This window comes from Podarcis cretensis (assembly GCF_951804945.1).
Source record: "Podarcis cretensis genome assembly, chromosome: 8".
Classification (NCBI taxonomy): domain Eukaryota; kingdom Metazoa; phylum Chordata; class Lepidosauria; order Squamata; family Lacertidae; genus Podarcis; species Podarcis cretensis.
This window is the reverse complement of record NC_137177.1, coordinates 25,984,023-25,997,916: the sequence shown is the minus strand read 5'-3', so window position 1 is coordinate 25,997,916 and position 13,894 is coordinate 25,984,023. Positions and strand designations below refer to the sequence as shown.

At 46.2% G+C, this 13,894-nt stretch overlaps 1 protein-coding gene and 1 long non-coding RNA gene across 3 annotated transcripts in view; one reads left to right on the top strand and one right to left on the bottom strand.

The window, feature by feature from the left end:
- CATSPER4 (cation channel sperm associated 4) overlaps window positions 1-5,980 on the bottom strand; it is a 43,537-nt gene extending 37,557 nt beyond the window's left edge. The window contains exons 1-2 of one of the 2 annotated variants that reach the window (XM_079986112.1): window positions 5,848-5,980; window positions 3,252-3,332 (exon numbers count right to left, since the gene is read on the bottom strand). In XM_079986112.1, the coding sequence (XP_079842238.1) occupies window positions 3,252-3,332; window positions 5,848-5,874 (108 nt within the window). In that variant the 5' untranslated portion in view covers window positions 5,875-5,980. The remainder of the gene's footprint in view (window positions 1-3,251; window positions 3,333-5,847) is intronic. The other variant, XM_079986113.1, reaches the window with a different exon arrangement.
- Window positions 5,981-6,045: 65 nt separating this feature from the next.
- LOC307221792 overlaps window positions 6,046-13,894 on the top strand; it is a 40,519-nt gene continuing 32,670 nt past the window's right edge. The window contains exon 1 of the long non-coding RNA XR_013841521.1: window positions 6,046-6,315. This is a non-coding gene — a long non-coding RNA (uncharacterized lncRNA). The remainder of the gene's footprint in view (window positions 6,316-13,894) is intronic.

The window sequence follows — 13,894 nt, the reverse complement described above, 5'->3', positions numbered from 1 at the left end:
TAATTTATAGCTTGGACTGCTTCACAGGAGTTTACAGTAAGTAGCAAGAAGACACTCTCTTGGGCTCAAGAGAGCAAAAGGCATTGCATCGGATTTAGTATATATGTATGACACTGCTTGTAAATAGATGTCATCCTGCAAGTAAAGAGTCGTCTTCAAAGTCTTGTGTGTGGCGTCTACTTCATTCCTAGGGCTTCGAGGGTAAAACTGCTGAATCACTCTGCATGACTCAGAAAAAAATAGCCAACAGCTTGGCCATTGTGGAAAACAGGGTTCTGGACCAGATGGAGCAGGGCTCTTACGAAAATTCAGGGATGCAACACTGGAAAAGGTACTATGATACATATATGGTGGAATTGTTTAAACATCAAATAATTTTGGGAAACGATATATAACAAAATGAAAAAAATGTTCAGATATTCATTTAGGAAAACACCAGAAGGTTTTCTATTGGGAATAGTACCAGGAAGTCTAAAGGAAGAAGACAAGACATTATATTTATACGCAACAGTAGCAACAAGGCTATTGATTGTGAAAAATTGGAAAAGTGATATTATACCGAAAAAAATAGAGTGGCTTGCCAAATTACTGGAGTACTACAATATATCCAAAACAATGGGAGAAATTGGAAGGATCTCAAAAGAGAAGATAGACAGGGACTGGAAGGTGTTTAAAGGATACTTGCAAAATCAGAACTCCTATTAGAATAAACAAGTTCCGTTTTAAATACTGAAATACTAAATAAGATGGATAACAATGTGTAATAGAAAAAGAAGCATGAAATTAGGTTACAGGTGTGTGAAAGAAAGCAATAGAAGTGGAAAGAAATTGCAATTGAGTAGATTGGAAGTCTAAGACAAAGGTGGGGTGAAGGGTGGTGGATGGTGATGGGAAAAGGAATTATCTGTGGGATTGAGTGTAGGTATGTTTGAACATTTTTAAGGACTGTATGAAATGTATGCTTGTATATGTTGGTTTCTGCGAAAGCCTCTATGCGACCCTCTGAAAGCTCTGATCAAGAATTGGAGGAACCATTGTCCACAATAGGCCACTTTTCTCCTAAGAAGGAAGAGGAAAGTGTTGAAGACTTAAGGCTAATTCGTAGGTCACAGAGAGCCACAAAAGGCAGACCTCCAAAGAGATTTGCTGATGAGTTTGCCAAGATAGCAGTAACAGCTGTTAAAAGCTCCAAGAAGGTATTTGAACCTTCAAGTTTCCAAGAAATCCAGGATTTAATGCCATGGTTAAATGCCATGAAGGCTGAGCTTGATTCCTTAGAAAGGAACAAAACATGGGAGCTTGTTCCAGTAGTTTCAGGAATGAAACTGCTTGGAAGCAAATGGGTCTTCAAAGCGAAGACTGATCAAAATGGCAAGATAGTCAGACACAAAGCCAGATTGGTAGCCAGAGGTTTTGCACAAGTACCAGGTGAAGACTATCATGAGACCTACTCACCCACAGTGAGGTATGAGAGCATTAGGCTTATGCTCAAGCTAGCTGCAGAGGAGAATCTACACATTAGTCACCATGATGTGAATACAGCTTTTCTGTACGGATCTCTAGGTGAATCTCTTTATATGCTTCCACCTGATGGCGTACAGGTAAAACAGGGATTTGTTTGTGCTCTGAAGAAGTCCCTTTATGGTCTCAAACAAAGTGCACGGTGTTGGCACACAAAACTCACTGAAGTATTGTTTTCTCTAGGTTTTAAGCAAGGGAAGGCTGATCCATGTGTATTTGTCCAAGAGGAGGGGCAAAAGAAACTGTATTGTTTGTTTTATGTTGATGATCTTTTATTCTTTTGGAAGGATGTCACAATGTACAATAACGCCCTAGCTCAACTGAAAAAGCACTTTGACATGAAAGATCTTGGTGAGGTAAACAACTACCTATCTCTGGAAATCGAGAGAGATCAAGATGGTAACATTCTAGTACACCAGTCACGGAAAATTGCTGATGTGTTAAGCAAACTAAACCTGATGGATGCTAACCCCGTAGACACACCGATGACAGCAGGTTATCAGATAGATGACACTGAAGAAGCATTTTCTGACACTACACTGTACAGAAGTGTGCTAGGCAAGCTAAACTTCATTGCCAGATGTTCAAGACCTGACATTGCTGTTAGCTGTAATTTGCTAAGCAGACAAGTCAACAATCCTACTGTTAAGGATTGGAAAGCTCTGAAACGCATAGCGCGCTATTTGAAAGGCACTATGCATTACAGACTGAGATTTAACAATCAGAAGTCTGGTGGTCTTGAGATATTTGCAGATGCAAGTTTTGGAAGTGACACTACAGACAGGAAAAGTACGTCTGGAGTTTGCTACATGTACAATCAGGGTCTATTTGATTGGTCATGCAAGAAGCAAACAACAGTTAGCTTAAGTACTTGTGAAGCTGAACTGAATGCACTGTCTTATTCACTTAAGGATTGTGAATGGTTGTTACAATTGTGCAAAGATGTGAAAATTCCTGTCAAATGTCCAATCCAGGTTTACCAGGACAACAAAGCATGTTTGGCTTTGCTGAATTCTGAAGGTTGTAAGCAAAGCACGAAGCACTTGCAATTGAAGGTGCAACATGCTAGGGAACGTATTCAGAAGGGACTCGTAACGGTGTCCTATATGCCAGGTAGTGAAATTCCTGCTGATGTATTGTCCAAGATTGTATCAAGGGATCAACACTGTACCTATGTGCAGAAGTTGGGTTTGTACTGATATTGTACGAACACGATGCCCAGTGATGTTCACAGAAAGGGGGAGGATGTTGGTTTCTGCTCTCTTCACTGTGCAGCGAAATGCTTGTCACAAGACAATGTTTACATTCCACACTCAGAGTTGCTGTTGGAGTTTCTCACGGGAAAGGAGACTGGATGTGACGTACACTGGTTTCCTGTTTTTCACTGTTCTCACAGTGTTTCTCTCCGTGCTTCAGAGGAGAGAGGATGCTTTCTCTGCTCCGGCAGAGGCAAGATGTTTCTCTGTAATCTACCAGCTTTGAAGTGTAAATAAAGTAATATAGAGTATGTGGCACGTACTCCTCATCATTCCGCTATGCACGGGCTACTGCAAAATCAACAGTATATTCGCAATATGTGTGTATTAATGCTGAATTATTTTAACAATAAAAACTTAAAAAAACAAAACCTGGGGAAAAAAGAAAGTTCAGGGAGCTCTGGAATAAAGTCAAACAACAAGCAAAGAGATTGAGCCTTGGAGAGGAGAGGCAGGGGAGGGGGGGGAGAATACCTGACTACGAGTGACATATCTGCAGTTGATCTCGGGGACTTCTGCTTCAGTAATAAGTCCCTGACCGCCTAGGTCAACCACCTGGGAGACAAGAAAACACAAAAAGACTCTTGTGGGAGCAGGCTAAACATATTGAACGTGCGTATCATAAGGGGAGAACCTTTTTTCATATTGAGAGTCATATTCCTGATGGGGGGTGAATGCCAGTAGAGGGCAGGGCCAGAGGCAAAAGTGTGGGGGAGCCATAAATGCCATTTCTACCTTTGAACAGTGGCCTAGTTTTACACACACTGACACATGTCCTCCTTCCAGGCATGGGAGTGGCACAGCAGCTGGGCAAAAACGTTCCAGTAGGGTCCGTGAGGGCCATGGCCTGGGGAGAAGAGGTGTGGCTGAGGAGGCTGGGGACAGTCCCCACAGCCAGACAGAGAGGTCTGGAAAGCTGCATTTCCCCACCCTTTGCATATCATCGGAGGGTGCTTTATCTACTCTGGCCACTAGGAGCGCTGCTGTGCTGCCTGCCGCCCCAATGCTCTACAGTGGTACCTCAGGTTACATACGCTTCAGGTTACAGACTCCACTAACCCAGAAATAGTACCTCGGGTTAAGAACTTTGCTTCAGGATGAGAACAGAAATACCGCGGCAGCGGCGCGGCAGGCCCGATTAGCTAAAGTGGTGCTTCAGGTTAAGAACAGTTTCAGGTTAAGAACGGACCTCCAGAACGAATTAAGTACGTAACCAGAGGTACCCCTGTACTTGCATATTTTGGAAATGGCAAAGCTGCCACAAGTCCCCAGTGATCTGTCCTCCAACAGGAAGGCAGACCTGAGTAGCTCAGCCTCTGGTACTTCTCGCTACCCAGGAAAGGGCGGAGCACATAGCCATACAAATGCACAAACACAACATTGTGATGTTACAGTCTGCTGTTTTACATGCTGCATCTGCTAAACTATATTGACAGGTTGCAGTAGGGGCAGGGGAAGAAAACACTTCTTTGCACCTGAGGGCTGCATTGCATTCTGGGTGACCTTCCAGGGGCCACATGCTAGGGGTGGGTGGGGCCTGGAGCAAAAGTGGGCAGGGGAAGGAATGTGAGTTTTACACACACCCATACCCACACACCTCTACCCTCCATCCTGGCAAGCAAGGGGCACTGCCAGAGTTCAAGGTTGCAATCCATCCAGGCGAAAACACTCAAGGAGGCTGCAAAGCAGGACCAGTGGGGGGAGTGTGGCAGGGAGGGAGAGAAGAGTCCCAAGGGCCAGACAGAGAGGTGTTGAGGGCCACATTCTGGGCCTGGGGGTCCCCATCCCTCCTAGGAGAACGGCAACCTTCTAATCAATCTACTAAGACTTTGTTTTTCTGACCTATCTCTAATGCAAAGCACAGAAGTTGTTGGTTTTTTATGTGAGTGGAGAACAGGCAAGTGAAGGGTCAATATATGCAGCATACAACAGACAGGACCTGGTTTTTTGTGATGTGTAATATGCTGGGGGTTGAGGAAACGATCCTTGGTAAAATGAGAACTGGAATGTTACAAGGATGCGCCCCTATTTCCATCCATTGGAGGATATGCTTGAATATCCCTCTCTCCAAATTGCTCCAGCCCCACAAAAATCATTTGGCCTCATGGGGAGCATCAGAAAGATGGAAGGACTGGAAGGTGAGTGAGATACAAGGAATTCAGCTATATCAAATGTGTATTGTGCTGGGATGGGAGCCGAGAACTGGTGTAATGGAGGGAAAATGTGTTGGAACTGCAGATCCAGAACTTGTTTTCAGAGCAAGAGTGAAGGCATCATCCACAGGATCTCCAGGCCAACTGCCAGGCCCTCCTTTATCTAGCAAATGAATAAGGTGCTAATGAGGCCTTCAAGTTTTGCTATGGCTTGTGACAGATTAGCACAGGGAAAGGTCACTTGAAGATCACCTCTTTATTGAGCATTTTCCCATTGCATTTCCCTGCCACTTTCCTTATTGCAAAAAGATCTGGGTTTTATTTTATTTTTAGGGAAGTGAATTGGTTGCACAAGACCTGCAAATTCACCTTAACTGTGGAACCCGAATGTGCTGGCATGCCATTGAATCCCACCTGCAAATTTACTGCAGTCTGAAAGTACTCAAAGTCACAGAATAAGCAAGCAATCCAGTAGAAGCCGGATACTGCTTTCCTTTTATTTGATGGGGTTCCTGCTTCATGCTAGCAGTGTAAGTGGTGTAAGTGGTGTAAGCAGTGTAAGTGGACACCTCCTTGCAACAGGGTTTTGAGGGTTTTTTAACATTTAACATTTCTAACAGAAAGCTTGGCCTGTTTTCTCCCTGGTAACTAAACGTAGGATTGCAGTCATGCCACAAGCATGAGGAAAACTGCAACTTTAATTTCAACTTTAGTCTAGCTTTGAACCTAAGGGAACATGCAATCCTTGCAGCCATAGAAGCTTTCGAGATGAGGTCCTGCAAGTCAAAATTTGCCACTGCTTCTCTGGGGAGAAGAAAGGTCAGCGGGCAGAAAGGTTTCTGCTGCTCCACAAAGAGAAGGAGGGCAAACCCTGTCGGCTTGCTGAAGTTGCGAGAAATCAACCCCCAGGATCTCACCAGAGAGCTCTTACGACGTTCAACCATTGTGCCTGCAGCGTCAAGTCCACCACCTACGAAACCATTCCTCCCTCTTGCATTGTGACCTCAGCATTCTAATATCATGAAATCCTGGCTGTAAGCATGACATCACAGAAGCTGCCATTCTCTCCTGCTATGTTGAATAAAAAGGAAATTATAGGGGGAGGGGGAAGAAGAGAGTGGGGGATAAGAGAGAAAATGGCAGGTGGGAGAAACATCAACAGTGGCTGGTGCCCATTGACACTGATAGGGCAGAAGACAGGGAGCCCAACTGTAGGGGGCGCCAGAGCTAATGGCAGGTGGAGCCCCAGCCAATAGCGGGCAGAGCTAGTTCATTCTAGTTTTGTCTCTGTCCCCTTTCTCCCTGCTGAAGTCCACAAGGGGCAATGCTGAGACTTAGGAGGAGGAAGATTGCAACCAGCCCCACCCCACCCCTGTGGACTGGAGGTAAGTAGGAAGTCAGGCAGGTGGGTGCTGGCAGAAGGCCAACTGAGGTTAGTGGGGTAGAGCCCCATTTACACAAACAGAGCAGCCACCACTACGGGGCAGGTAGGGCAGATGGAAAGGGAGGAGGCCGATGACAGGCAGAGGCAACTAATTCTAGTTTTGACCCCATCCTCTTCCCCAATGATTTCCACAAAGGCAACGCCATGGTGAAGGAGGTGGACCAGCTCTGGGCCATTTGGTAAGGGTTCCTGGGAGTTGTAACTTGGTGAAAGGGTAAACTTCCCTTGCCCAGAATTCTTCGAGGGAATGATGGTGCTTCCAATGTGCTTTAAAATAGCATGTCTGCAGCCTAACATTTCGTCATCATGCATGCCTTCTCCCCAATTTGACGGCTCTGCACTTGCACCTTTCGACCACAAAGGGGAAGCAAAAGACCAAGAAATAATACGGAAGCCGCTTTTCCAAGGCTGTCTGAGCCTTGTTAGGCAAATCCGTCTGATCCCATGAAGAGTGAATTAAATACTTCATTGACCTCACCCTTCCCATTTTCAGGGGGCAAGGGCCTCGCAGTGCCACAGCCTGCCCAGGGCCTCCTCCCTTGCCTGCCCGACAAAGGCCACAGCCTTTCGGCTGGACTAATGCCAGCACCAACAGCCCCTTTCATAGTGAGTAAAGGTAGCCAGGAGACAGAGGAGTTCGTGGACAAGGAGAAGAGGGGGGAAAGCCAGAGGAGGGGTTAAAGGCAATCTGGAAAAGAGACAAAGATTTGTTGCTGCTCCTGATGGTGGTGGTGTTGGGGATGAACAAGCAAAGAAGCTGTAAATAGAAAGGAATGAGATAAAAAGAAAGTAGTGAATAGAAAAGACTAGGAAGGATGGAAGAAAGAGGTACAGTAATTGGCTGGGGGAGTGCATGTATTTAATTTTATTATTTATTAAATCTGTATACTGCACTTCATCTGGGCAGTTCACAACATAAAAGTGACGAGTGCAAAACAGGGAGAAAATGTTCCTCTTCAACCAGGCCCCGGTGGTTTTGTCAGTGCTGCCATAGGCTAAGCTAGCTTTGCCGGCAGAAACACCAAAGTAGATCCAGGGGCTGCAGTCAGGTGCCAGCAGTGGAGGCAGGTTGATTTGGGCCCACAAAACTCAATCTGCCCTCAGCCAGCCCCCACCTGCCTCCCCAGGGAGGTACCACTGCCAATCAGCTTCCTCTTCCTTGGCCTCAGCAGGCTCCACCTATTAGCTGGCTCCTCCCGTCTTTGGCCCTAGCTCCACCTTCTCTTAGCCTCTCTATGTTCCACAACACTAGCCCCAATGGGCACCAGCCACCACTCTCCCTCGCTCACATTTATTTAACCAGAAACAACTCAGTTGTTGAGTGCATCATGTGACTGTCAGCACGCACATGATAGAATTGTAAAGTTGGAAGGACCATGATCTAGCAATCATTTGCCCAGTGTGGGGCTCAAACCCAGGACCCTGAGATTAAGAGTCTCATGACCCACAGCCTGTGGCAGTATGGCTGGAAGGCCTAACAACAGTCAAAACAACAGATCCTAAGGAATTACAGTGGTACCTCGGGTTGCATACGCTTCAGGTTACATACGCTTCAGGTTACAGACTCCGCTAACCCAGAAATACTACCTTGGGTTAAGAACTTTGCTTCAGGATGAGAACAGAAATCGTGCTCCGGCAGCGCGGCAGCAGCGGGAGGCCCCATTAGCTAAAGTGGTGCTTCAGGTTAAGAACAGTTTCAGGTTAAGAATGGACCTCCAGAACGAATTAAGTACTTAACCCGAGGTACCACTGTATGTGCTTTGCAAAATATGAATAATTCATTTTTTTCTTTCTTTTTTAAACTTGAGATATACGGTACATTTGTTAAATAAACAAAACAATAAACAACTGCCTCTAATTTACTGCTGAATCTAAAGCTTTTCTGCAGAAACAGCTTTGGAGTACAATTGCTCTAATGCTGCCCAGAAAGGGGGCATAGCAGCATATTTATTTAAAGAAGGTTTGGGGACCTTCAGCCCCAGGGACCAAATTTGGCCTCCTGACCTCTCTATCTCCCTAAGCCACACCCCTCCTCAGCCACACCCCCTCTTGCCAGGCCACACTTCTAAGCAGCCTTACTGACCAGCATCCAAGCAGTGGGGGGGAGTCATAGAGGCATATAATTGTAGAGTTGGAAGGGACCACCAGGGTCCTATTTTGCCCAACGTGGGGCTCGAAACCACAGCCCTGAGATTAAGAGTCTCATGCTGTACTGACTGAGCTATCCCAGCTGGGAAATCAGAACTTTGTTAGATTTCCTTACACACCACTGCACACTGCTCCCCAATTTTCCTCTTCCCCTATACCCACCTAAGCCAAGGGGTGTTGTAAGGTAAAGGTAAAGGGACCCCTGTCCCTTAGGTCCAGTCATGGCCGACTCTGGGGTTGCGGCGCTCATCTGGCTTTATTGGCCGAGGGAGCCAGCATACAGCTTCCGGGTCATGTGGCCAGCATGACTAAGCCGCTTCTGGCGAACCAGAGCAGTGTATGGAAATGCCGTTTACCTTCCCGCCGGAGCGGTACCTATTTATCTACTTGCACTTTGATGTGCTTTCGAACTGCTAGGTTGGCAGGAGCAGGGACCGAGCAACAGGAGTTCATCCCATCACGGGGATTTGAACCACCGACCTTCTGATCGGCAAGTCCTAGGCTCTGTGGTTTAACCCACAGCGCCACCGGCATCCCCTAAGGGGTGTTGTACTAAGGCTGAAATAATGCAAGGAAATCAGATCCTGGCTTGGATAGTAGACTCTGCCCTGGCAACCATACCTAGGCACCTTGCTTGCTGCGCTATTAGATTAACAGTTATAAGGTGGCACAAGGGGCTAGGGGGCTTCCAGCAGCCCCTCTTAGCCCTCTGATTTGGGATCAGCTCTTTTTCTGAAGAAATTCTCCCTTAGACCAAGATATCCCCTATCTGCCTGTGTGTTGATTGCTGGGTTTGCACACATCAACTTGTTGAGTGTTGACCACCACACCTGAAGCACATGTGAAAAAAGCACATTATATATAAAAAAGAGAATGGCACAACGCTCTGACAGATCATTGTCTTCTTCTGGTACATGGCAGCGGGGTTTCTCTGCCGGGAGTCTTGACTTCCAGTTGTTTACCAATAGCCCCCCCCCTCCCCCAGGGCAAAAAGAGGCAATTGGAATTCCTGATCTGTAATAGATGGAGATGATTTCATTTATGAATCACTTCCCGTGAGGCATCCCGAAGTGATGTGCAATAGCACATGTAAAACAACTGCGTATGGGAAACTTTTTCTTTTTTTTTAAAAAAAAAAGAGAATTGTGGTTTAAAACAACAACAGCGCATACATAAAATCGATTCAGACTAAAGACAGATACTAACTGGGAGAAAGATTTTAGATGGTGCATTGAAGGAGGACCATTTGTCTGATGGGCTCTCCAATGGAAGGCGAGAGGCTGGGGACACCGGATTTTGGCATCGCACAGGGCAGGCACTGCTGAAATTTGAGGCTCCAAGATCCGCCATTGTAGCACACTGAAGGCCTGGTTTCAGCATTTTGCAATGAGCCTCCTGATGGTATCTGTGAAGGCCCTCTCCTGCAGAATGTAGGAACTGTTAGGGTATGCAGGGAGCGAGGCAATGTTTTAAGCATCCTGTATCTGCAAAGCACCCCAGCGCCATGGTTTGTAAGGCACACTGCAGTAGGGAATTGACCCCGCCCCCTGAGCCACCAGCTTGCACATGGCTCTGCCTCAAGCCACTATTTTGCCATTGGTGGATTTCGGGGGTCCTGTGAAAAAGGAACGTCGATCCCAGATGCTCGGAGCCCGTCCACACCTGCTGGACACGATGCAGCCTCACCTGATTCCCACCTCAGTTTCCCTCAAAGGGAGGCTGAGAACCCTGCCCAAGGACTCCCGCTGGTAATAAACAGCTCTTGCCAGCTCCGTCCCGGAGTCAGTCGGTCTTTTCTGTTGCTGCTTCAGATCAACCGATTTCCATCTTTACCCACCGGCTGTATATCCCTCCCGTAACCACGGTTACGTGGGCTAGGCAATTAATTGCCCCTTCAGCATGCAGCTGCGGGCATCGTTAACACAGTGGCAGCAGCAGGGGAGGAATTAGAGATAATTATAAGCCTGGGTGGTGTCCCAGCTGCAGAGAGCTGCACCACCCAAGTTTACGGTCTGACTGCATCTTCCAGCTCATGGGGCTTCAACAGCGCCTTTGAACACCATCCCCCCCCCCCATTCCCTAAAACAGCAAAAAGCAAACCAGAGCCCTCCACCCAACAGAAGAGCCACTTCTCAGGAGTCTTTTTGATGGCGAAGTGTAATGCAAACAGTTTATTCCACATTTTGCATGCGGCGAATGCCATTTGGGGCCCAGTTCTTCTCAAGAGGCATATTAAAAGTCCATGGCATCTATTTTTATTCATTTCCTTTAAACGATTTATTAGCTGCTCCCGTTATAAAATAACAGAATCTTGCAAGCAAATGCCCCACGTCAGTCTAAAGCAGATGCCGAGAATTGCACAGTTAAGCTGTATTTTAATTAACTGTTTGTTTGTTTGTTTCTATTACGTTTTATTGTAATTCACATTTGGTGTTAGCTACCCTGAGTCCAGCCCTGGCTGGGGAGGGCGGGGTATAAATAAAATTTATTATTGTTGTTGTTGCTGCTGCTGTTGTTGTTGTTGTTGTTTATTATATTAAAATTACAGCAGGACACCAACAGACAAACAAGAAGGTAAGAATTAAAAATGCCAGTTTTTTAAAAGAGGCACAGGTAAATGGCAAAGTCTTAAGCATGCTGATGCAAGAGGGGATTGTTGGAGTATTCTATGGGTTCCAAAAACAGACACAGCTTTTGAGTCATTGATCATTTGAGGCAGATGTGTTACTTGCTTCCCCCGAACCTGTTATTGATAAAGTGCAATGGAATGTTCAAACATAATAACCTTTCATGATTATGACAAAAGTCAGGACCTGTCAGGGACATGGGCGGTGGCAAAATGGCCGCCCCAAGCCATTGTTTCTCCCAACAATGACCCAAGAAGGATGTTATGTACAGAGTCCTTTAGCAGAGGTATTTTGTGTGGGCTCACAGTGGTGGCTGGCCATTACTTAATAAACCGCTTTACCCCTTAAATAGTCAGTAGATCACTATGGTCTGCAGGAACATATCCTGCAAGTTCCAAAGATCTCAGAAGTTTGTCCAACAGGGACTTCCAGGCTGCCCTTGTTCTGTGGAATAGCATTCCTCTTGACATACGACAAGCTCCCACTCTTTGCACTTTCCGGAAACAATTGAAGACATTCTTGTTCCGACAGGCAGTTCCAGCTGGATAAATGGGTCTATGCCATAAGTGTTAGTTTTGTACTGTTTTTGTTTTCTTTTAAAGGTATCTGTGGTTCTTTTTGTGGTTTCAAGTGTTTTTTCTTGGTTTTATTGAACATCGCCTTGAGACTATTGTGTAGAAGGCAATTAATAAACTAATAGTAATAATCATAACAGGAGTATCATAAAATCATAGGACTGTAGAGTTGGAAGAGATCCCAAGGGCAACCTAGTCCGACCCCCTGCAGTGCAGGAATCTCAGCTAAAGTATCCATGACAGATGGCCACCCAACCTCTGCTTTAAAACTTCCATGAAATAAGAATATAACATCCACAACCCCCTGAGGGAATCTGTTCCACCGTTGAACAGCTCTTTCAGAAAGTTCTTCCTGATGTTTAGTCGGAATCTCCTGTTCTAGTAATCCATTTGGTTTGGGTCCTACCCTCCAGAGCAGGAGAAAACAAGCTTGCTCCATCTTCCATGTGACAGCCCTTGAGATATTTAAAGATGGCTAAACATACCCAACTCCTTCAACCATTCCTCATAAGGCTTGGTTTCCAGACTCTTGATCATCTTGGTCACCCCTCTCTGCACACATTCCAGCTTGTCAATATTCTTCCTAAATTGTGGTGCTCAAAATCGAACACAGTATTCCAGGTGTGGTCTGGCCAAGGAAGAATAAAGTGGTGCTATAAAGCTTGGTCTGGACCCTATACTCCTGTTGGTGCAGCCTAGAATAGCATTAGCATCTTTTGCTGCTGCATCACACTGTTGACTCATGTTAAGCTTGTGGTAGACTGAGAACCTTGAAAAAGTATCATGGGCCGGGCCAGCCCCACAGGTGGTTAGGTCACACTCATCCTGGCACACATCGTGTCCTGCTGTTGAGTATGGATTTGAAGCCTGGTCTTCCAATGGGGTGACTTTTGGTCAGTCACCACCTCTCAACTAATCTACCCAACCTACCTTGCAGGGCTGTTCTTGGGATAAACTTGGGGTGGAGAAGAACCATGCATGCCACCTTTTGAGCTCTTTGGAGGAAAGGTGGGATATAATGATAGATAGATAGATAGATAGATAGATAGATAGATAGATAGATAGATAGATTCAGTGTTTCCCAACCTTGTGCCTCCAGCTGTTTTTGAACTACAACTCCCATCATCCCTGACTAGCAAGACCAGTGGCAAGGGATGATGGGAATTGTAGTCCAAAAACAGCTGGAGGCACAAGGCTGGGAAACACTGAGATAGATAATACCCCGCCCATCTGGCTGGGCTTCCACAGCCACTCTGGGCGGCTTCCAGCAAAATATTAAAATACAGTAATGCATCAAACATTAAAAGCTTCCTTAAACAGGGCTGCCTTCAGATGTCTTCTAAAAGTCTGGTAGTTGTTTTTCTCTTTGACATCTGGTGGGAGGGTGTTCCACAGGGCGAGTGCCACTACCGAGAAGGCCCTCTGCCTGGTTCCCTGTAACTTGGCTTCTCGCAGTAAGGGAACCGCCAGAAGGCCCTCAGCGCTGGACCTCAGTGTCCGGGCAGAACGATGGGGGTGGAGACACTCCTTCAGATATACTGGGACGAGGCCGTTTAGGGAGGAACTGGGTCTGTGGCAAGCTGATGTCCTGTTTGAAGATGCACTGGGACTGCTTTCTAATGCAGCCTCCTCACATGAGATGCTGCCCCGGCCTGGAGACAACTGTTTGCTTCGCCCACTAGATGGTGACAAAGAGTTATGCTCTGGCCCACCAAAAAGCTCCAAGGGGCCCAAACTTGGTTGACTCTCATGAAGTCCACAGCTTTGGGAAATGGGCCTCCTGTTTCCATTTCACCGCTGATTCATCAAAATAGAGAGCAGCCTAGATGAGAGGATGGTCAGCGAACTTGTACAAAACTGGCTAGAAAGCCCTGTGAATGGGAAAGTGCTTTTGCAAGAGTTCAATAGCTTCTGGAATCAGGAAAGTACAAAAAAAAGCCCTTCCAGGGAATCGCAGCAATGTTGCCTGATGCGTGGTGTATGCAATTTCTCGTTGGAGACAAGGGCATCAGAAGGAGCAACTGTGCACACTAGTTATTTGGGAAGCTGGACGTGTGACATGGGGTGAAACTATAAGATGTATATAAGGATTGTGAGCGATGTCATGTGTACTTTGCTTCTGACATTGGCAGTGAGAGTGCATCAACGATACTGGATACAAAGCCTACCT